This window comes from Nipponia nippon, unplaced genomic scaffold (genome assembly GCF_047370975.1).
Source record: "Nipponia nippon isolate SJK-2023a ecotype South Korea unplaced genomic scaffold, ASM4737097v1 scaffold_10, whole genome shotgun sequence".
Lineage (NCBI taxonomy): Eukaryota > Metazoa > Chordata > Aves > Pelecaniformes > Threskiornithidae > Nipponia > Nipponia nippon.
Window position 1 is genome coordinate 30,799,860 of NW_028262291.1, and position 16,820 is coordinate 30,816,679.

At 35.0% G+C, this 16,820-nt stretch overlaps 1 protein-coding gene across 3 annotated transcripts in view; it reads right to left on the minus strand.

The window, feature by feature from the left end:
• TTBK2 (tau tubulin kinase 2) overlaps positions 1–16,820 on the minus strand; it is a 106,071-nt gene that overhangs the window by 56,394 nt on the left and 32,857 nt on the right. For 2 of the 3 annotated variants that reach the window (XM_087746334.1, XM_087746332.1), the window contains exons 4-6: positions 11,286–11,359; positions 10,098–10,238; positions 7,608–7,712 (exon numbers count right to left, since the gene is read on the minus strand). In XM_087746334.1, the coding sequence (XP_087602460.1) occupies positions 7,608–7,712; positions 10,098–10,238; positions 11,286–11,359 (320 nt within the window). Of the gene's footprint in view, positions 1–6,018; positions 6,094–7,607; positions 7,713–10,097; positions 10,239–11,285; positions 11,360–16,820 lie in introns of all 3 variants that reach the window. The other variant, XM_087746335.1, reaches the window with a different exon arrangement.

Here is a 16,820-nt window from a genome sequence, read left to right on the forward strand (position 1 = left end):
CACTGGAACGGGTTGCCCAGAGAGGTGGTAGATGTCTCATCCCTGGAAACATTCAAGGCCAGGCTGGATGGGGCTCTGAGCAACCTGATCTAGTTGGAGATGTCCCTGCCAATTGCAGGGAGGATGGACTAGATGACTTTTAAAGGTCCGTTCCATCCCAAAGCATTCTAAGATTCTATGAAAGTTACAGTCCAGATAATGATTATGGAATACCAGAAAAGATTACTCCTTCTCTAACAGTTGCTGTATTACACTTATAATTAATTCTATCCCTTTTTATCGACTTTACAACAGATTACTACCTACACAGTTGATGTGTAAAAAGACTTAGAAACTCTGCATTCACTTTGTACGGAAGGGAATAAAGACAGTGACAGCTATAATATTTTAGGAAATACACCTGAGATATACTATTTAATTGTTTTCTGAAAAAGAGTTCTGATATCATTGGAGGAAGAAATTATATTGTTTTGCAGAAAGAATTAGAGGAGAAAAGGCTATTTCAGCTGCAATGTGGGAAAAGAAGCTTATGTAAAAAAACAAAAAAGGCAATGACAGAAGTACAAGGAAAACCAGGAAGAATAAGGAAGAAATTTGATACTAGCTTTTACAAACAAAAACCATATGCTTCTATGTTTATAGCAATTTATTCCCAATTTCAAAAACTGGTGGAACTCCTCTGTTTTTTAACTCCATGTCATCCTTTGTATTGAATGCTTGGGTCAGATGGAACGGATGACCCAAACAACACATCATTGCCTAGGTCCCTGAGTTAATATATGAGGAAAACCTAACTGGTAATTAAGAAGAGAAACAGATAATTCATGTGAATCATGCGTGTCCTTCAGATATGTAAAAATCAGGGCATCCTGTAGCAGTAGTTCATATGAAAACTGCTACTTACTGACTTCAAAAGCTTAAGCTTTGTGACTGCTCTGCACTTTTCTTGAAAAGGGGGGTTTGATGGATACAAAAATGTGGGAATGAAGATGACATTAATACCTACAGAAGCAATTTCTTAGATTCCATCATATTCTTGGTGGATAAATTACAATATATCTCCTTCAAGTCTTATTTTTTTACTTTCAAAATCAGTCATACTGTCATCTGGCTGCTGCAAACCAAATGAAGGTCATTTTAGAAAATCTAATCCAAGGGTGAAAAATCATGCTATTGCAAATCCCACTGGGGAAAAAAAACAGTGAAATGGGATGAAAACTCCTCGCTCCTCAATTCCGTAAACAGACAGTCCACATGTGACGCTCCAAAATGCAAAGAAAAATACAGTAAGCACTACAAGCATTGAACAACCGAATTGCTCACCTGGGACTCCTCTTCCAGTTCTTTAATATTACTTTCTGAGAAGCTCTTTATATTAAACTTGCATTTTTCAAAACAGTGTTTAGATAGGAGCAGCTACAGCTGAATGGACTCCCTGGTAGCATGGTTTTAATGGTGCTAAATCACCATGGAGTGTGGCATTAAGATGGGCAGTACAAAGATAATGAACAGCATCTCTGAAAATTACACTGAGACGTCTTAGGATCTGACAAGCACGACGGCAAAACTCTGGGGGATCAATTAATACAGAAGTATGGCTTGAACCCTTCATGGAATCAGTTGGGATGGTCTTCAAGAAAGGCTTTCTCATTCTAAGCTCCCTGCCTTGACCATTCTTTTAGGTAAGAAGTCTAAGGAGACACCATAACTTCTCAGGAAGAAAATAACAAATTGACAACAAAAAATCCTCCCTCCATACCTGTCTATAAGAAACAACTAATAACAGCCAAAGCGAAAATGCAATGTTGAAACTAGTTTTTTTCAGTAGTTCAAAATAAGAAGGCAGCAATATGTACACAGCACATACATAAATAAGACTTTCTGTCATTCATGTATGCTTTTTCGTATTAGAAGATAAACTTTTCCATATGCAGTATTATCTCCATCTTTGTGTAGTTCTATACAGACTGGCACTAAATTCTGCTTTTTTGCTGTTAAGCATGCCTTCTGTTTAAACCTTAAATAATGATTACAGTCATAACAGACTGTATTTGAAGATTTAAGGGTCAAACAAAGATTATTTTCAACTCCTACAGAAAATAATGATACTTTTCCAGCTTCATTTCCAAACAGAGATTTAAAAGAAAACAGTGAGGTTTTGGGTGGTTACAGAAATCTTCCTTCCAACATAAGGAACCGTCTGAAATAAAGAATGAAGTTCCTTTCTTTAAAAATCCAGCAGTAGGTAATGGAGGCAGGTCACCACCTTTACTGTTGCTTATCTTTACTGTGAATGAAAGACAATAGGCTGTGCGGGCAGAGATCCTTAAGAGCCTTAAAAATGAAAATAAGTAGCTTGTTTGATGCACTTTGGAAGGGTAACATAATCAAAACAAATGACATAAATTGTGTCTGTAGTAGCACCCTGAGTTTTGGTGTTTGTCAAGGCAAAAACCTTGTATTCATCAAACCAGGAAAAGGATACTGTAACAGTCAGGTCATGGGATGGTAAGCCTACACAAGAACTTCAGGTTTGTGAATAGAAAAAAAAAAGAATACATATATACACATATGAATGTATGCATGTATTATACAGAAAACACTATCAGGATATATACACAGACTGGATGTAAAGGCATACAAAGTCAAAACTGCCAGTAAGCCTTGGTGACAGGAAGATAGTATCACATGCAGTGATTAGGAACAGAAGTAGTGCTGAGTGGCTGGCGCAGGAGAAAGGAGACGAAGAGCACGTTGAGTTTGAGTTCATCATAAGATATTCACAAAGATACTAGAGACAGATGACACAGTTTTAGTTTAAACAGAAGGAAACAGTATTGGAACTGGGACATCATGAACATGAATCATGTGCCTAGAGATAAAAAAATGTGTTTATGAATGAGGCTATCTGAAGATAAAGGGGAAAAGGAGGGAACATAAAACCAGAGAGGGATATGCTGAAGAAAGACAACTTGAAATTAAATTGTGAAGGAAGCTGAAGCCAGAGGAAAGTCAGATAAAGGAAGACTGTCACCAAAGATAAAGAAGCAGAAACTATGTGATGCAGGTTTAAGACTTGTATTAATGGACTGAGAAAAGGAGAGAAAGCTGACAGGAATCACAGAAGATGAAAGCTAGTAATGTTGAGAAGAAAAGCCAGCACAGGAAAAGAAGATGTCAATAGACGGTATGTTGTTATCACATGGGCATGGGAGAAGCTATAAATTAGTTCTGATAGCATAACTACAGACATTTTAAAATTCTGGAAGCAAACATCTCTCAGTAAAGGCAAGCTAAACATTTTCTTTCAATTGTAGACCAATCTACCTACGCAATTTTCTTTGCAAGCTTGGTTATATTATGGCCCTTAGATAACTTACTTTAATTAATACATATTTTTTAACAAATAAAATAATTTCAACTTACTAATATACGAGCCACTACTATTTTCAAGGCAGACTGAACCAGAGAAGCTTTATTTGTTGTGAACTTTGTTGCACAACATTATGCTCATAAACACTACTTATGGTAAACAATAGCAGAAGAAACAAAACAGTGAAATAAACCTTATTTTATTTCATAGTAAATCATAGATTAAAATACATTCTTATTCTAGTTAATGTGTTAAATGTTTAAAACTTCTCTCTAGCAATAAACAACAACCAAATAAGAATGCAATAAATCAGTGCTCCCACAAAGGATAAAAAGATAGATTACAGTCAAGTTGAACTGAAATACAAATTGTACTTAAACACAGGCTTTGTTTGCCTATAGTGCACAAAAATCCTGGGAGCAATTTTTGCTGTAATAACATCTATTTACTTTAGAGAATAATTTCATTTATCATGGAAGATAGAGCTGCTTTTAACTTAATTCTGCAGCCATTTCGGTAAGGTAGAAATGCATGGCAGCAAGACAGGAAAACAGACCACAGTGAACACAAATAGATCAAATGCTACTGTAAAATTCGCCCCAAAAATGTCTATGATAACTCATTAAAACCCTGCAATTAAATTAATATGATGCGTGGGATGCTTAATTCCATAGGCTATGATTTGGAGTATTATAGACAGGTAAGCGCACAGGAAGAAACTGATGTTCAGAATGGGTCTATTACACCATAGAAAAGATGAGGAAGAACCAAGTCCATGCTCTGAAAGTGTCTGCGTCATCAACACATTTTCTGTAATGAAAACAGGTATGTTTGGTAACTACTGTAATAACAATGTGAAATAAAAAAGTAATTACTACAGATAGTACCAAAAATATTTAAGTTCTCTAACCTGAATGTATCTTCATTTCTGCTTTAAAGCATAAACGTTTTCTATTGGAATATTGCTGGAACTTCACCAAAATTTCGCCAGACTCATTAGCCCTGCTGCCTGTTTGTGAACTTCACTGTTAACATATCATACATGGCACCTGTAGTAAAATCTATACTTAAATATTTGCCACTACTTTCCATATAAGATCCTGCTTTCAGCCGCTTGAAACTTTCTGCTTATTACCAATTTAAGCTGAAATTCTTCATGTTAGATGACTGGTTTTGTAGCTGCTTGCTTTTAATTCAGCAAATTGTTTCAAACTGTTCTTGAATGCAGCTGAAACAAATGTTTGTTTTGTTTATTAACCCCCACAATAATTTGTAGGAAGCCTATATCCCCAGCGTGCCTTGGAACGAAGACACACAAGGAGGGATTTGAGAGTGTATCATGATGATCTCAAGGAATATTCTACTTGCCATCCAAAACTGATTATGCCTGAGCTTTTGAAAAACTAAATTTCACACAAACTCAATACAGCCTTGTTTGAATCAGGCACCTAAATTCTTCAAATATTCTGTCATGAGGCATAATTCAATCCAGAGCTGCAACATCTGAATTTCTTTTCTCTCACTCCTTCAGAATCCTTTCAGGTTTCATTGTGGTGCAAAGAAAAGAAATTGAGAGTAAAGAAAATTTCACTTAGTTGCATTGTACTATTCCAGTGAGCACCAAAACTGCAAAGAAAAATTAGTCTAACTGGAAGCAAAGCCATATGAGGAGGTGGATGTAGAAAGGAAACCAGAGAGGAGAAACAAATGAAACGATTCAGACTAGAATAAGCACAGGCTTAACAGAAATGCAGAAGGGTCCGAATGGATGGTTGAACACATCAGTAGCCACCAGCACATACTTCAGTCAAATACTGGAATAAAACCATGGATTCCCAAGTCTTAGAATTCCTCTTTTTATAACAGATCTGAAACAAGAACACCTCACACTGAAGTTGTATGAAACTCTGCTGCATTCCTCTGTCTGGGTACAACATACTGGAATTAACTAAGAGTCTAATGTTGGGTAGCTTAAATGGTTTAATAAATTTCTCATTTCCTCTTTGCTTCTTGACCTGATTTCACAAAACAAAGCAGCCTTCCTCACCATAAGGACGTCTTTTCAACTTCTTGTTTCAACTTCAGTCAAGTGAATACTACCTATATTAACAAGACGATTTATACTACAAAAGTGATGCTAATTTATTCTTGTAATTGCCTTTTAGTTTCAACCCCCTTGCCAGTCTAAGTTGCATTTTGTCAAAGAACTACACAACACCTTTCTTCTCTACCAGTCTTGAAGCTAACTTGATTTTCTATCTCCACCTGTTGGAATGTATATGCCAGCCAGTGATGCTGGTCAATGATTTCTGGAGGGAAATACAGTCCTGTCATAAACTTTTCTGCTTTCAACAGTATCCATATAAGCCTCTTCCATCTTTTTAAGTTGAACAAACAGATTTATGGCCACCAGGAATTCCTTAACGTTGGGGAAAATACAAAACTGCCAAAGGACTAAAACCTGATACTGTAAGTTCCAAAACTCTTATGATTCTTTTAGAACACATTGTGGAGATTCAAGGACTCAGGGATGATATGTAAAATCTTGGTGGGACTGGATGCTTTCTGCAGAAGTCAGGTATATAGAAAATTAGGCTTATCATAAAAATCTAATAATCAACCTTAACTAAGGAACAGGTTCTTACCAATAGAGTACTACGTTTTTTGGAGAACATGCTTTTACATTGTTCCAGGTTATTTGCAGTATCTGCTGAAGAAATCTAATGAAGTTTAGAAGAAGGATAGCCTTAAGGAGAAGCACATAGCACATTTAATGAAAATATTAAATAATTTTATTAGTAAGCAAGGCCAACAGTATGGGTGTTATCTATACAAGAGCCATTTCTGACTATTAAGTACAAATAAAACTACTGTCTTTTTTCCTTCACTGCCACTCTACTAATATGGATTACACTGTCAGAAAATTCTAAACAGATTAAATTGAAGAATTACTTCAGTTACATTGTAGGGCACTGCAATGAAAAACAAAAGGCAAGAGCTGAGTTGTTACAAAAGAAGGAATAGCAGAAATATTAAGTTTTCTGTTGGTATCACCTGTTTTTTCTGAAAATATTACCATTGGTGTGTATATATATATAGAAATTACAGAATCTTGGGAATTGTTTTCTCTCCAAAATTACAGGTCAGTTAGAAAAACATTATAAGCAGCCAAACATACAGAACACGACAAGAACACTGAGAAATAAAAAAAAAAAAATTTAAAAACTACTTAAAATGTTTAGCTCACCTTTCCAACAGCAGCAGCCACTCTGTTGGTCTCCCCTGCTCTTTGCTTTCATTGCAGTGTCCAGCATTATGGCTGAAGGAATAGAGTACAGCAGAACCCCGCTAATATACCTTACTAATTCACATACCTCATAATTTGCACACAAAAATTTGCCACTTTCCCAACTGCTTAGGCAAAACAAAGTTGAAAATCCTGTAAAGATGGCTTCTACCACTTAAATCGCATCACATTAATAAATATGCTACACAATATTGACTAGTGCATCATTCAGTATTATCATCAAAATGTAAACTAAACCAGTTTAATAAAGAAAATACGTTTCTTTAAAGCATCACCATGTACCATGGCACTGACTTGCTCATTTTCAAACTTTAAAATTAACAAAAGGACTGCCCGCCAGTGAATTAGGGAGGCTCTACTGTACTTACAATTGTAATGTCCTCATTGATACACTTTTATCTACAGTTTTCTTCAGACTGCATCACATGGGAATACAGCAACTACACTTAACTATGTCCTGTTATATATTATAATTAGTGTCCTATCACTGTTTTAATTATTCAGACTTTCTCTTTCAGAAGATTATATATTCAGTTTAGTGTTCGACTTTCTTCTCCTACATAGATTTTTTTTTTTTTTTTAATGCAATATATAATACCAAGTGAAATTCAGCTCTGGTGTATTACTCTGATATTTAATGAAAACCTATTTATCACTTGATTTTCCAAACCAAAAGACAGATTATCAGACAAAAAAAAAATCATAGACTACACCTCTGCCTCAGGCCAACAATCAGAAACCTGATTCATTCCTGACTGCCAATCTTTTAATATAGTCAATAAATCACATGGCGTTTCTGATCTGGGATGATGTGTATCAAGTTTAGATCAGTTACCAGTTCAATGCAACTCCCATATTTCTCCAGAAAAAAAGACAGCATATTACCACATTCAATTAATCAAATTGGCAACTGTGAAAAAATCTTACTGGTCTGACATCCCCACATGAGTTGGTAAATTGCCGTGCCAAGCCAAAATCCAGCATATAACACTTCCTACAGGTGCTAGGAAAACGTCCCATTGCGAAGTTAGACTAGGAAGAAAAAACAAATACAGATAGATATATAGATATAGATACACACACACACACTTCAATACATGGATGTATTAATGCAGTAACACAATCAGAAAATCCACATTCTACTTCTCTATCCATCGTTCCATATTTTCAGTTTTACTAAACTCCCATTAAATTTGAAGAAAACATTGTTAAGAAAATCAGACATCCAACTTAGCATATCTGAACAGCAGCCTACATGGTCCAAAGAGATTGTCATCTTACTTCGTCGCTTAGAATATATTAATTTTTAGCAAGAATTTTCCAATCATGTCACCCACTCACATATTTTGATTTGGACATTTCAAAAAACTACCAACCTAGGGGTTAACAAGTTAATCTAAACAAATGCACTAATATCATATACACGGAATACAGAATAAGGGGTGCAAACTGCCTCTTCCTTTTCATGGGAGGGGGAAGAACCAGGTTTAAAAAAAAAACAAAAACAAAAACAAAAAAAACCCCAACAACACACAACCAAACAGCAAGAGCTGGAAAGTCAGTGAGGACTTATGGAGGTAATTCATTCTGAAAAGCTTCAGTAAATATTCTTATTTGCCTCTATAGATTAACATTCCATGTTAGCCCTTTAAAAAAAAAATTCTTCAACACTGTTAATTTATGATGTTTGAACATATTGGCTGAATTGGTTCAAGTCTCTCCCCACCAAATCCCCTTAAAATGGATTACATGATATAAAAAAAGATAAAGCTAAAAACAAGTTCTGCAAAATGGAATTGAAACTACACATCTGAGCAAGCTGGAAGCTTAACACAATTAGCTCTAGAAAAACTACTTTTCTTCTTCCATTTAGTGAAACAGCAGTGCTGTTCTAAATAAACCTGAAATTTACACCTCCTTCAGTGTCAAAGGTTGAGGGTAAAAACCAGTCAAAACCATGAACTGAAATGAGTGTGATCAACATTATTTTTAAATGCAACAGAATTTCAGCATTGACTAATTCATCACAAGGCAAATAACCAGCCAAGGATTTCAAGATTTCAGCTCAGCACAAAGCTTGCTTTTAGTATAATCCATCTAGAAGATACATAATAAAAGATAAAATGGACTTGTATTTTCAAGCCTGGAAAACTACGCTAGAAAGCAATCGTGCCATCTTTTGCATGTGTAAGTCACAACATAACTCCTACAGGCGATGAAAATTTTTTTCTTTTATGAACCTAATATATTGCCTCACGCTGCTGTTTATCCTGGCTCAAAATTTAATTTTCTGGGGTTTTTCCATCCCCTAACAGCATTCTCCATTTCCATCCTATTTGAGCCCATAGACTCCAAGATACAGCTAGATAACGAGATGTCCCCAATCCATCCTGTCAGCCATAAAGGAACACATTTCCCATTCAAAACTTGAATTGTTTTCATCATTAAAATCTTGCGCTCCAGCTAATTCCTTCTCACCTATTTCACTTGACGTTCACTGCGTCTGTGTCCTTTCCCTATTAAATGAAGTCTTGGGGATGGGTCAGGGAGAATACAAGTTTTATAAAAGTTTCAAGGAAGAAGTGATGAAAATGAAAATTCCCTAATGCACAGAAACTTATCAGAGGTTTTATGTAAACATCATTCAGCTGACAGGAAATTTAGCTATATATGCCAGATATACCCAGCCATATTTGTATCTATTAAAAAAACCACAAGAACTGCTTATTTTTTCTCATTTACAAATTTTGAAAGTTCAGAGTTCTAATGATATTTTTAATATAGAGCAATATTAAAAATAGCTGATGCAATTTCAGGAATAAATTCAAAGAAAAAACAGAAAAAAATACCATGAACAAAAGCACGATGCTATCAGGAAGGCACTGTCCTCATGACATTTTGACAACGTTCATTTTATTAGAATAAAGATGCACAATAAAACAATTCAATAGTTTTCTCTTACAGTCTGTCTTTTCTTTCCTTGTTTGTTATAAATATATTAAATACAAAAAAATTGCTATTGAAGTGCTTAAAAATACACCCTGCAGATAGTATCTATTCTCTTAGATTTATTATGTGAAGATATTAATTACCATTAGCCAAACTCATTATACCATATCTCATGACAAATACTCTTGATTGCATGATGCTACAGGTAAGAGCTGGAAGTTTTAACTACAGAAAATTGCAAGGAGGCCTAAGTAACTGGAGACAATGATGACAAAGACCAAAGTTGTTGTTGTTGCAATCCAACGTTAATTAATAGAAACAATCTGCTCTATCTGATGCATAAACATTCAATTTTCTGACCCTTCTCATTTTTTCATTTTAACATCTAGTATAGAACCTATTCTTATTTATGCAGCCATCTAATGACCACATATTACTTGCCTGTTTTGATTTAATGGGCAGACTTACCGGTTTTATGTCCCTGTGCAGGAATCCCACAGAATGAATACTTTCAATAGATTCTAAAATCTGCTTCCCAAGCCGCAGAGTGGTACTAATGGTGAATGTTCCTCGAGACTGGCTCCGACGCAGGTCTGCCAAGTTCCGACCCTGATCAAATTAAAAGGATGTTTGCATAAAAAAATATTAATACCAAGATTCACAGATAGCGTAAAGTTTTCCTACTTCTTTAGCTGTTCATGGTTAACCACAGAATACTCTCATTACCTATTTTCCTATTAAAGGATAACACATCTCACCTAAATGTAATGAGTATATGACCCCAAGTATCTCCAACATTGAATTTAGAATCTATTTTTTGAAAATATGAATCTTAGTATCTTTCTACTCCTAAATAACACAGACCAAACTAATCTCTATTAGAAGACTAGTACATACACTATTAGTTAATGTTGTATCTGTGTCACACTTGAAAAAAGGCCATTGAGAAAAGGCTCACAAAGACCTCTTTACACTCACCTCTTTAAGGAAAAGTACGTAATTTATTTAATTACACAGTATATCTTAGATGACTTAACCAAACAGACGAAAAATAGACTATGCAGGAAATGCATCCCCATGACATCACAGAACTGTTGGTCTGTCAAAATAACAGATGACCAACAGTATGAACTAGAGCACATTTCCTTTTCCAGTATTCATATTCATCAAGATTATAAAGGACAATCATCCCATAACTTTACATGCTAATCACCCATTTTATCCCTTTTCACAGGATCAAGTCTTTCAGTAAAGTGAATTAATTGTTTTCTTTTACTTGCAAAGGGTATTTTTTCACTTTCATCAAAAAAGTAAACAAAATGCACAGACTAATATAATATATTTTAGACTATCTTCAAGTGAAGACATCAAAGGAATGTGAATTATCTCAGAAGACATCACAGTTCAGTCTTTCAATAGTCAGGTCTTTCTGAGGATCCAAACTTTCTCCTTTCTGAGAGAATTATGGAAAGGACATCAAAGGATAAAGATATAAGAACATGCTCAATTTAAGTTTGCTCACTATGATGTGTTCATGAGCTTTGGGTTTGTTTTTTTTTTTAATTTGTCATCCTCTAAAATTTTACTGATATTTTCATACATGCTTGCCTAATAAACCAAAACACACGAGCAAACTTTGAGCTCTGATACACTAACCTGCAACTGCATGACCACATAGTTAAATCTGTCATTCCTTCCACATCCAATGAATCTGCAGACATGATCTTTTCCTGAGAAAAAAAGCAGCAAATTAGCCCATGATAATGAAATTCCGTGGTTTATTCCTTTAAATACCTAGCAAATTACTGGAAGAGATAGATAGGTATATTTCTTTAGAGATCTTTAATAAAACCAGTTCAACAGCTGTAAAAACGATGTCAGTTTTACCCCCAATTAAATAAGAGTTTTCTCCCATAAAATATGCAGCCCTATCACAGCTTTCACTCTTCCGTAAGAAAACATGCATGGCAACATGCCTAAATGTCTACAAATCTGAGGCATTTTGGATTGGGAAAAGCTTGTTTTCTTGCAAAGCCGATGGCTTGTTATAGACAATATTCCTAGCCACCATTCTTTTTCTACAAGCTGCAGCTGCCACCATGAAAGAAAACATTAGTAGTTACCTGCGGGTCGTGTTTTTTATTAAAAAGTTGTAGAAAATGCAATTCAACTAATCTGATTTATGAATATCTTTTTCTAGAATATGACCTTTGCTGTTTAGCTACAAAAGGCAAATTCAGCTCAGTTACACTGAAGCGGAGATAGAAGAATTGTAGTACCTAAAAAATCACAGCTTGGTTTAAGCCAATTTGCTTTAAAGCCTCCTGCTGTCCAAGGAGCAAACCGTGGAGGAGAAGAGCGCTGGTCAAAAATAACCCCCTTACTATCCTGCAGTTGTAAGTCAAAGCATAAGATTCCCCAGGTGAATAGAGAAAAAGGCAAGCCAAAGACTGCAGTATGGAAACAGAAGGGGAATGCAACCTTATTGTAATTTCGGTATCTGTGTTCATCAGCTTGGAGAGAAGCTGGGGCCCCTTATGACCCCTCTCTGCGACAGAACAGGGAACTGTAGGGTTTAAGTCCCTCAGGCCATTTACCTGCCTTTCTGACACCATGGAAGCTACAGCCAAGAGAAAGCTGATCGTCACAAGTGGCCGCTAAAGCTGTGTAAAATTTATGTCACCTAAGCTTTCTTTCATGAATTTCTTTACCCTTAGGATTACCAGAATGTCATAAATAGAAAAAAAAAGAAGCAAGTAAAAATTAAAAAACCATTACTGCTTTCAAAACACCATTACTGCTAGCTACAGATCTGGGGGTACTTTTTGTTACTGCTGCCCTCATAGCTCCATCAAAACCCTAAAACTTGGCCCTACAGCTTCTGAATATTCTTACTTCACTTGACAGAAGAGCGGTTGCCTGTTTATTGCTTCCTCAGGAAGCTCCCTGCCACATGCAATTAAAAAAAGACCTGTTTAAACAAAGAAAACTGTATAGGATTCATCAAAATAATTTGTTTTAAAAGAATTATTTTAAAAGAAATCTCTACAGCTTCTGCAAATACGCAAGTGCTAAGCTGTAAGTATCACTGCTTTTCCTCCATTTTTTCCTTCCACTCATTTGTTTAAGTAAGACAGGCAATATTACAGACAGTATAATTTTATTAAGAAAAAGGATTTGCAGCAAATTTGTCAAGATGAAATTTTGTATATTCATTGCTGCAGTTTCCAGTTAATGAAGTCTCATCTCAAATATTTATGATTCATTTTACAGCCACTGTGGGTACGCTGAAGGAACATCTTCAGAGAAATATGTATTAGTCAGATTTCATCTGACAAATTCAGTAAATGTCCAACACTCGGTTTGGTCAGAGAAACCCCATTTTAACTGGAGCAGCAACTCCAGTTGTGTGATAAATTCTCTGGAAGCTAACTTTTATAAAAATCTGAGGAAACGGGAAAGGACAGAAGTAGGGCCTGTACACCTTATTCAAATAGCATGATCCTCCACCACTCCAGTGTGGCTATACACACCTACTACATCTTTGTAGATACCTTGAGTTCCTTTTTCCTCAGCGAGAAAACAGTATTTTCTCACACCAGTGAGCCTCACGGATGGGGAGCAGGGGGAGAAGAAGATGGTAATAGGCTGCAGTGAACAACTATGCCCTTGAAAAGCTTCCTAGGGAAGGTACGAAGCCTACATGCCATTCCTCAGGCTGCAGTGTATCACTACAGCTAGCTTTTCAGCCTACACCAGATGCAACCCATCACTAAATTATGCTAGAGCGCTGTAAATGAGTGAGGGAGAAGTCTGTAAGGTTGTGTGAGACGGAAACCAACTGAGTGAGTCTCACTCTCACCGAGTGAGATGTGATAAATCTGTCTTCTCCCATCTGACTGTGGGAACAGATGGCCTAACAACATGATTAAACAAAACAACCATCTGTTGCAGCAGATTTCTTTTTTTAAAAAGAAACAAAAACAGAGCTTAAAGAGTTAAACAGTATTCTGACAACAATAATTAGAGGACAGCATCATTGGCAGGAGAAAAAAAAAAAAAATCGAAGAGGCAATTGATGACTAAGCGGTAATAAACGGCTGTATCAGTGAACATACTCCTTCATAATTAAAAGAGAAGTCGCACAACTACTCACATATCTAACCATGTTTTCCTAGATCAGGGTCTTAAAAGACCTTCTTTGAAGTTTTCCATTATTCACTCTACTGCACACCTACAAAGTTATGACTCATTTCACCCCCGCAATGAATGACCACACTGTTTTAATTTTCAAAATTTCTGAAAGCAAAAATAATAAAAACCAATATATCCCTGCACTTCTGCCAACTGCTATTCTCATTTCAGTTTCACAGTTTCTGTGAAATAAGGTTCTAATTGAGAAACACCTGAACGCATGTTTATAACCTTGAGCATATGTCTAGCTCTAGTAAAGACTGGAAGAGCTCTTTTGCTGGATTGAGACATATTACACCTGTTTATTTAATTCTTTCCTAAAAGCCTGTTTCATAGTTTTCCCAGAAGTTGTACATAATAAATATTTTTTTAAATCAGATCCACACATCAAGAGAATTCTGAATGACACTGTCAGCTCACTGTCTTTCATTACATACTATTCATAGATCAAACTTTCCAAATATTTGCAAGAAAAAGGATTTTCACGACAATTACATTCCTTCCTTTGATTTATGTCCAAGGTAACTAGAACACCTTGAAAGTAAGAGAACATAAGCCCTTTAAGAAAAGGATAGTAATTATATACATACACATATATATATATATACACACACACACACGCCAAAAAGGGATAGAGGAACAAGATAAAAGTTGGTCTCAGAGGACGTATGCTATTAGAAGGTTGTTACAAAAATATCCTAAAAGAACTGTTTACAATTTTACCTGCTCTGAATCTGCATGAAAAAAATCTTGTCAAAAATAAGAAAAATTTCTACATGGTAAATGAAGCATTTAAAAAAATATTCTTCAAGAACCAATGATAAAGTTGTTTTCTACTCTCCATTTTTGTCCATTTTTCTTGATTTTCTCTCTGCTTCAAATTTTTAGCTTTTGCATACTGAAAACTTGGGAAGGTAGAAAAATTAATGGAAATGGCTCCTAGAAGCCAAGATTTTTTGCAAAACATAAAATGGTCTCTACCATAATCTTATTTAATAAAAATCCTTTAAGTATGGATAAAAATATATGCATGTAAAAATAAAGTTACGTATCTGTGCAAACTCTAAATCTCAATATATGCAAAAGATTCACTGTTGACCCATCTCTTACTGTAGTCACTTTCCTGATCATCTGCAACGTTCCCTATCTAAAACCTGTTACACACTGTAATGTGGAACTTGCACAGCAATGACTAAAGGTCACCCCTAGTGTTACTATCATGGAATCATGGACTTTTTTTTTTTTTTTTTTTCCTGTGCAAGGGAATAATAAGAGATAAAAATTAAGGAATAATATTTAGATTTTCTAATAAGGAAGGTTGTCAAAAGAGCTCCTGCTAATGATCTCATACAAAATCAGGGTTTCAGTTATATAAAACCTTCTATTTCTTTTTTTCTCAGAGAAATAATATTGAGAAAATAAATAAATGAAAGATCTTTATTTGGATTATTTGCTTCAGTGGATCTGTTGTTCAGGTGTTTCATTATTCTGTTCTTTTCATCTAGACAGCATTTCCCATGATTCAGTAGAACCAGAGACTCTTCTGCAGGAACACCTGGGTTGTTAAAGGAATTATACACCCAAAGAAAGACCGATAAGAAAATTATAACTTCTGTAAGGCCCTATGGCAATTATTCACAAATCAATTTTTTATTATTTCAGCAAACATTTTTGGTTTTCAAAAATATTTCAAAAGGTAAAAAAGTTTTTACTAAGAAAAAAGCATTTTTGTAACATCTTAAATCAAACTTCACAATACTTAAATTCACAGTAGAAAGTTATAAGGCACTTCAGTTATGCAATCATATATAAGGCTATGTTTTTACAAATACATCGGCATTGTAGTACTACCAAATTCTAACGTTTTATTTCAGTGATTACTATTTTCCTTATTACTTTAGCTGCTTCTGCGATACCATTTTCAAGACTGTTTGTTACAAACAAAATCAAACTCATGTACATAGAAAAAAAACCTTGAAAAATGAATTCTGAGCATTTAAAAACCCAGGAGTTAGAGTATTTGTTTCTTCAAAACTCACTACCTTTAAGATCATTTCTTTCAAAAACCCTGACAAGTGGTTTCTAAATTTACAATTGGTAATATTGAAATTTACTATTCATCCCTGGACTAGAAACTCTAAAATTCAAAGTAAGCTAATATGCAGTCTCTGAATCTCCTTGCTCAACTATATAATGCTAGATGCTTTTGTGACATTCTTTAAAAAGATATAAACACAGGAACAGTTTGTTAACACTATAATATGTGACATGTTTGCCCTCTTAAATCTATAGAGGCTGTCAATTTCTGCTACAATGTGACCTTTACAGCAGATTAGGCGGCACCATATGTCATGAAGATTTTGTTTTATTTAAACTAGGAGTTTGGAAAAATCGGGCTGCTGACAGGGACAGATGTATTAGTCAAAATCTTCCAGAATCAAAAATTTTTTTTAAAGAAAAAAAGTCACGCTTAAAACTTTCTTTTTATAATCTTACGTTGTGAAAAGCAATTAAGAGAAGCCGTTGCATATTTCTCTGCATTGATAGCCTCAGACATTAAAGTATCTAAAGGTACACCAAAAGTGACTATTCAAAGCTGTGATTCTGAATGGTCAAGAACCTGAACCCTAAAAAGTATTTCAGGACTCTACATGCCAATAATTTTTTTCTACAAGTTACAGTATTTTAGAGTTGCTTTTTTGTTTGTTTGCATGGGGTTTTTTGAAATACATTTCTCATTTCAACATTAGAATTATTCTTGGCATTACTTGCAAAGGCAAAGAAATACAAATATTCTTATCCTGGATGCTATGTGAAGGACCTGCAAATATTCAATGCTAGATAGTACAGAAAAAGAAAAAAAAAAGACCATCTTAGAAGGGGAAATAAAAAGCTAACAACAACAACAAAGTCTAGAGCAAAAAAGGTAAGGAGAAGATACAGATCCAGAATAAACCACATAGTTGAGCATAGGTTTTGCAGGAATTTAATTTTTTG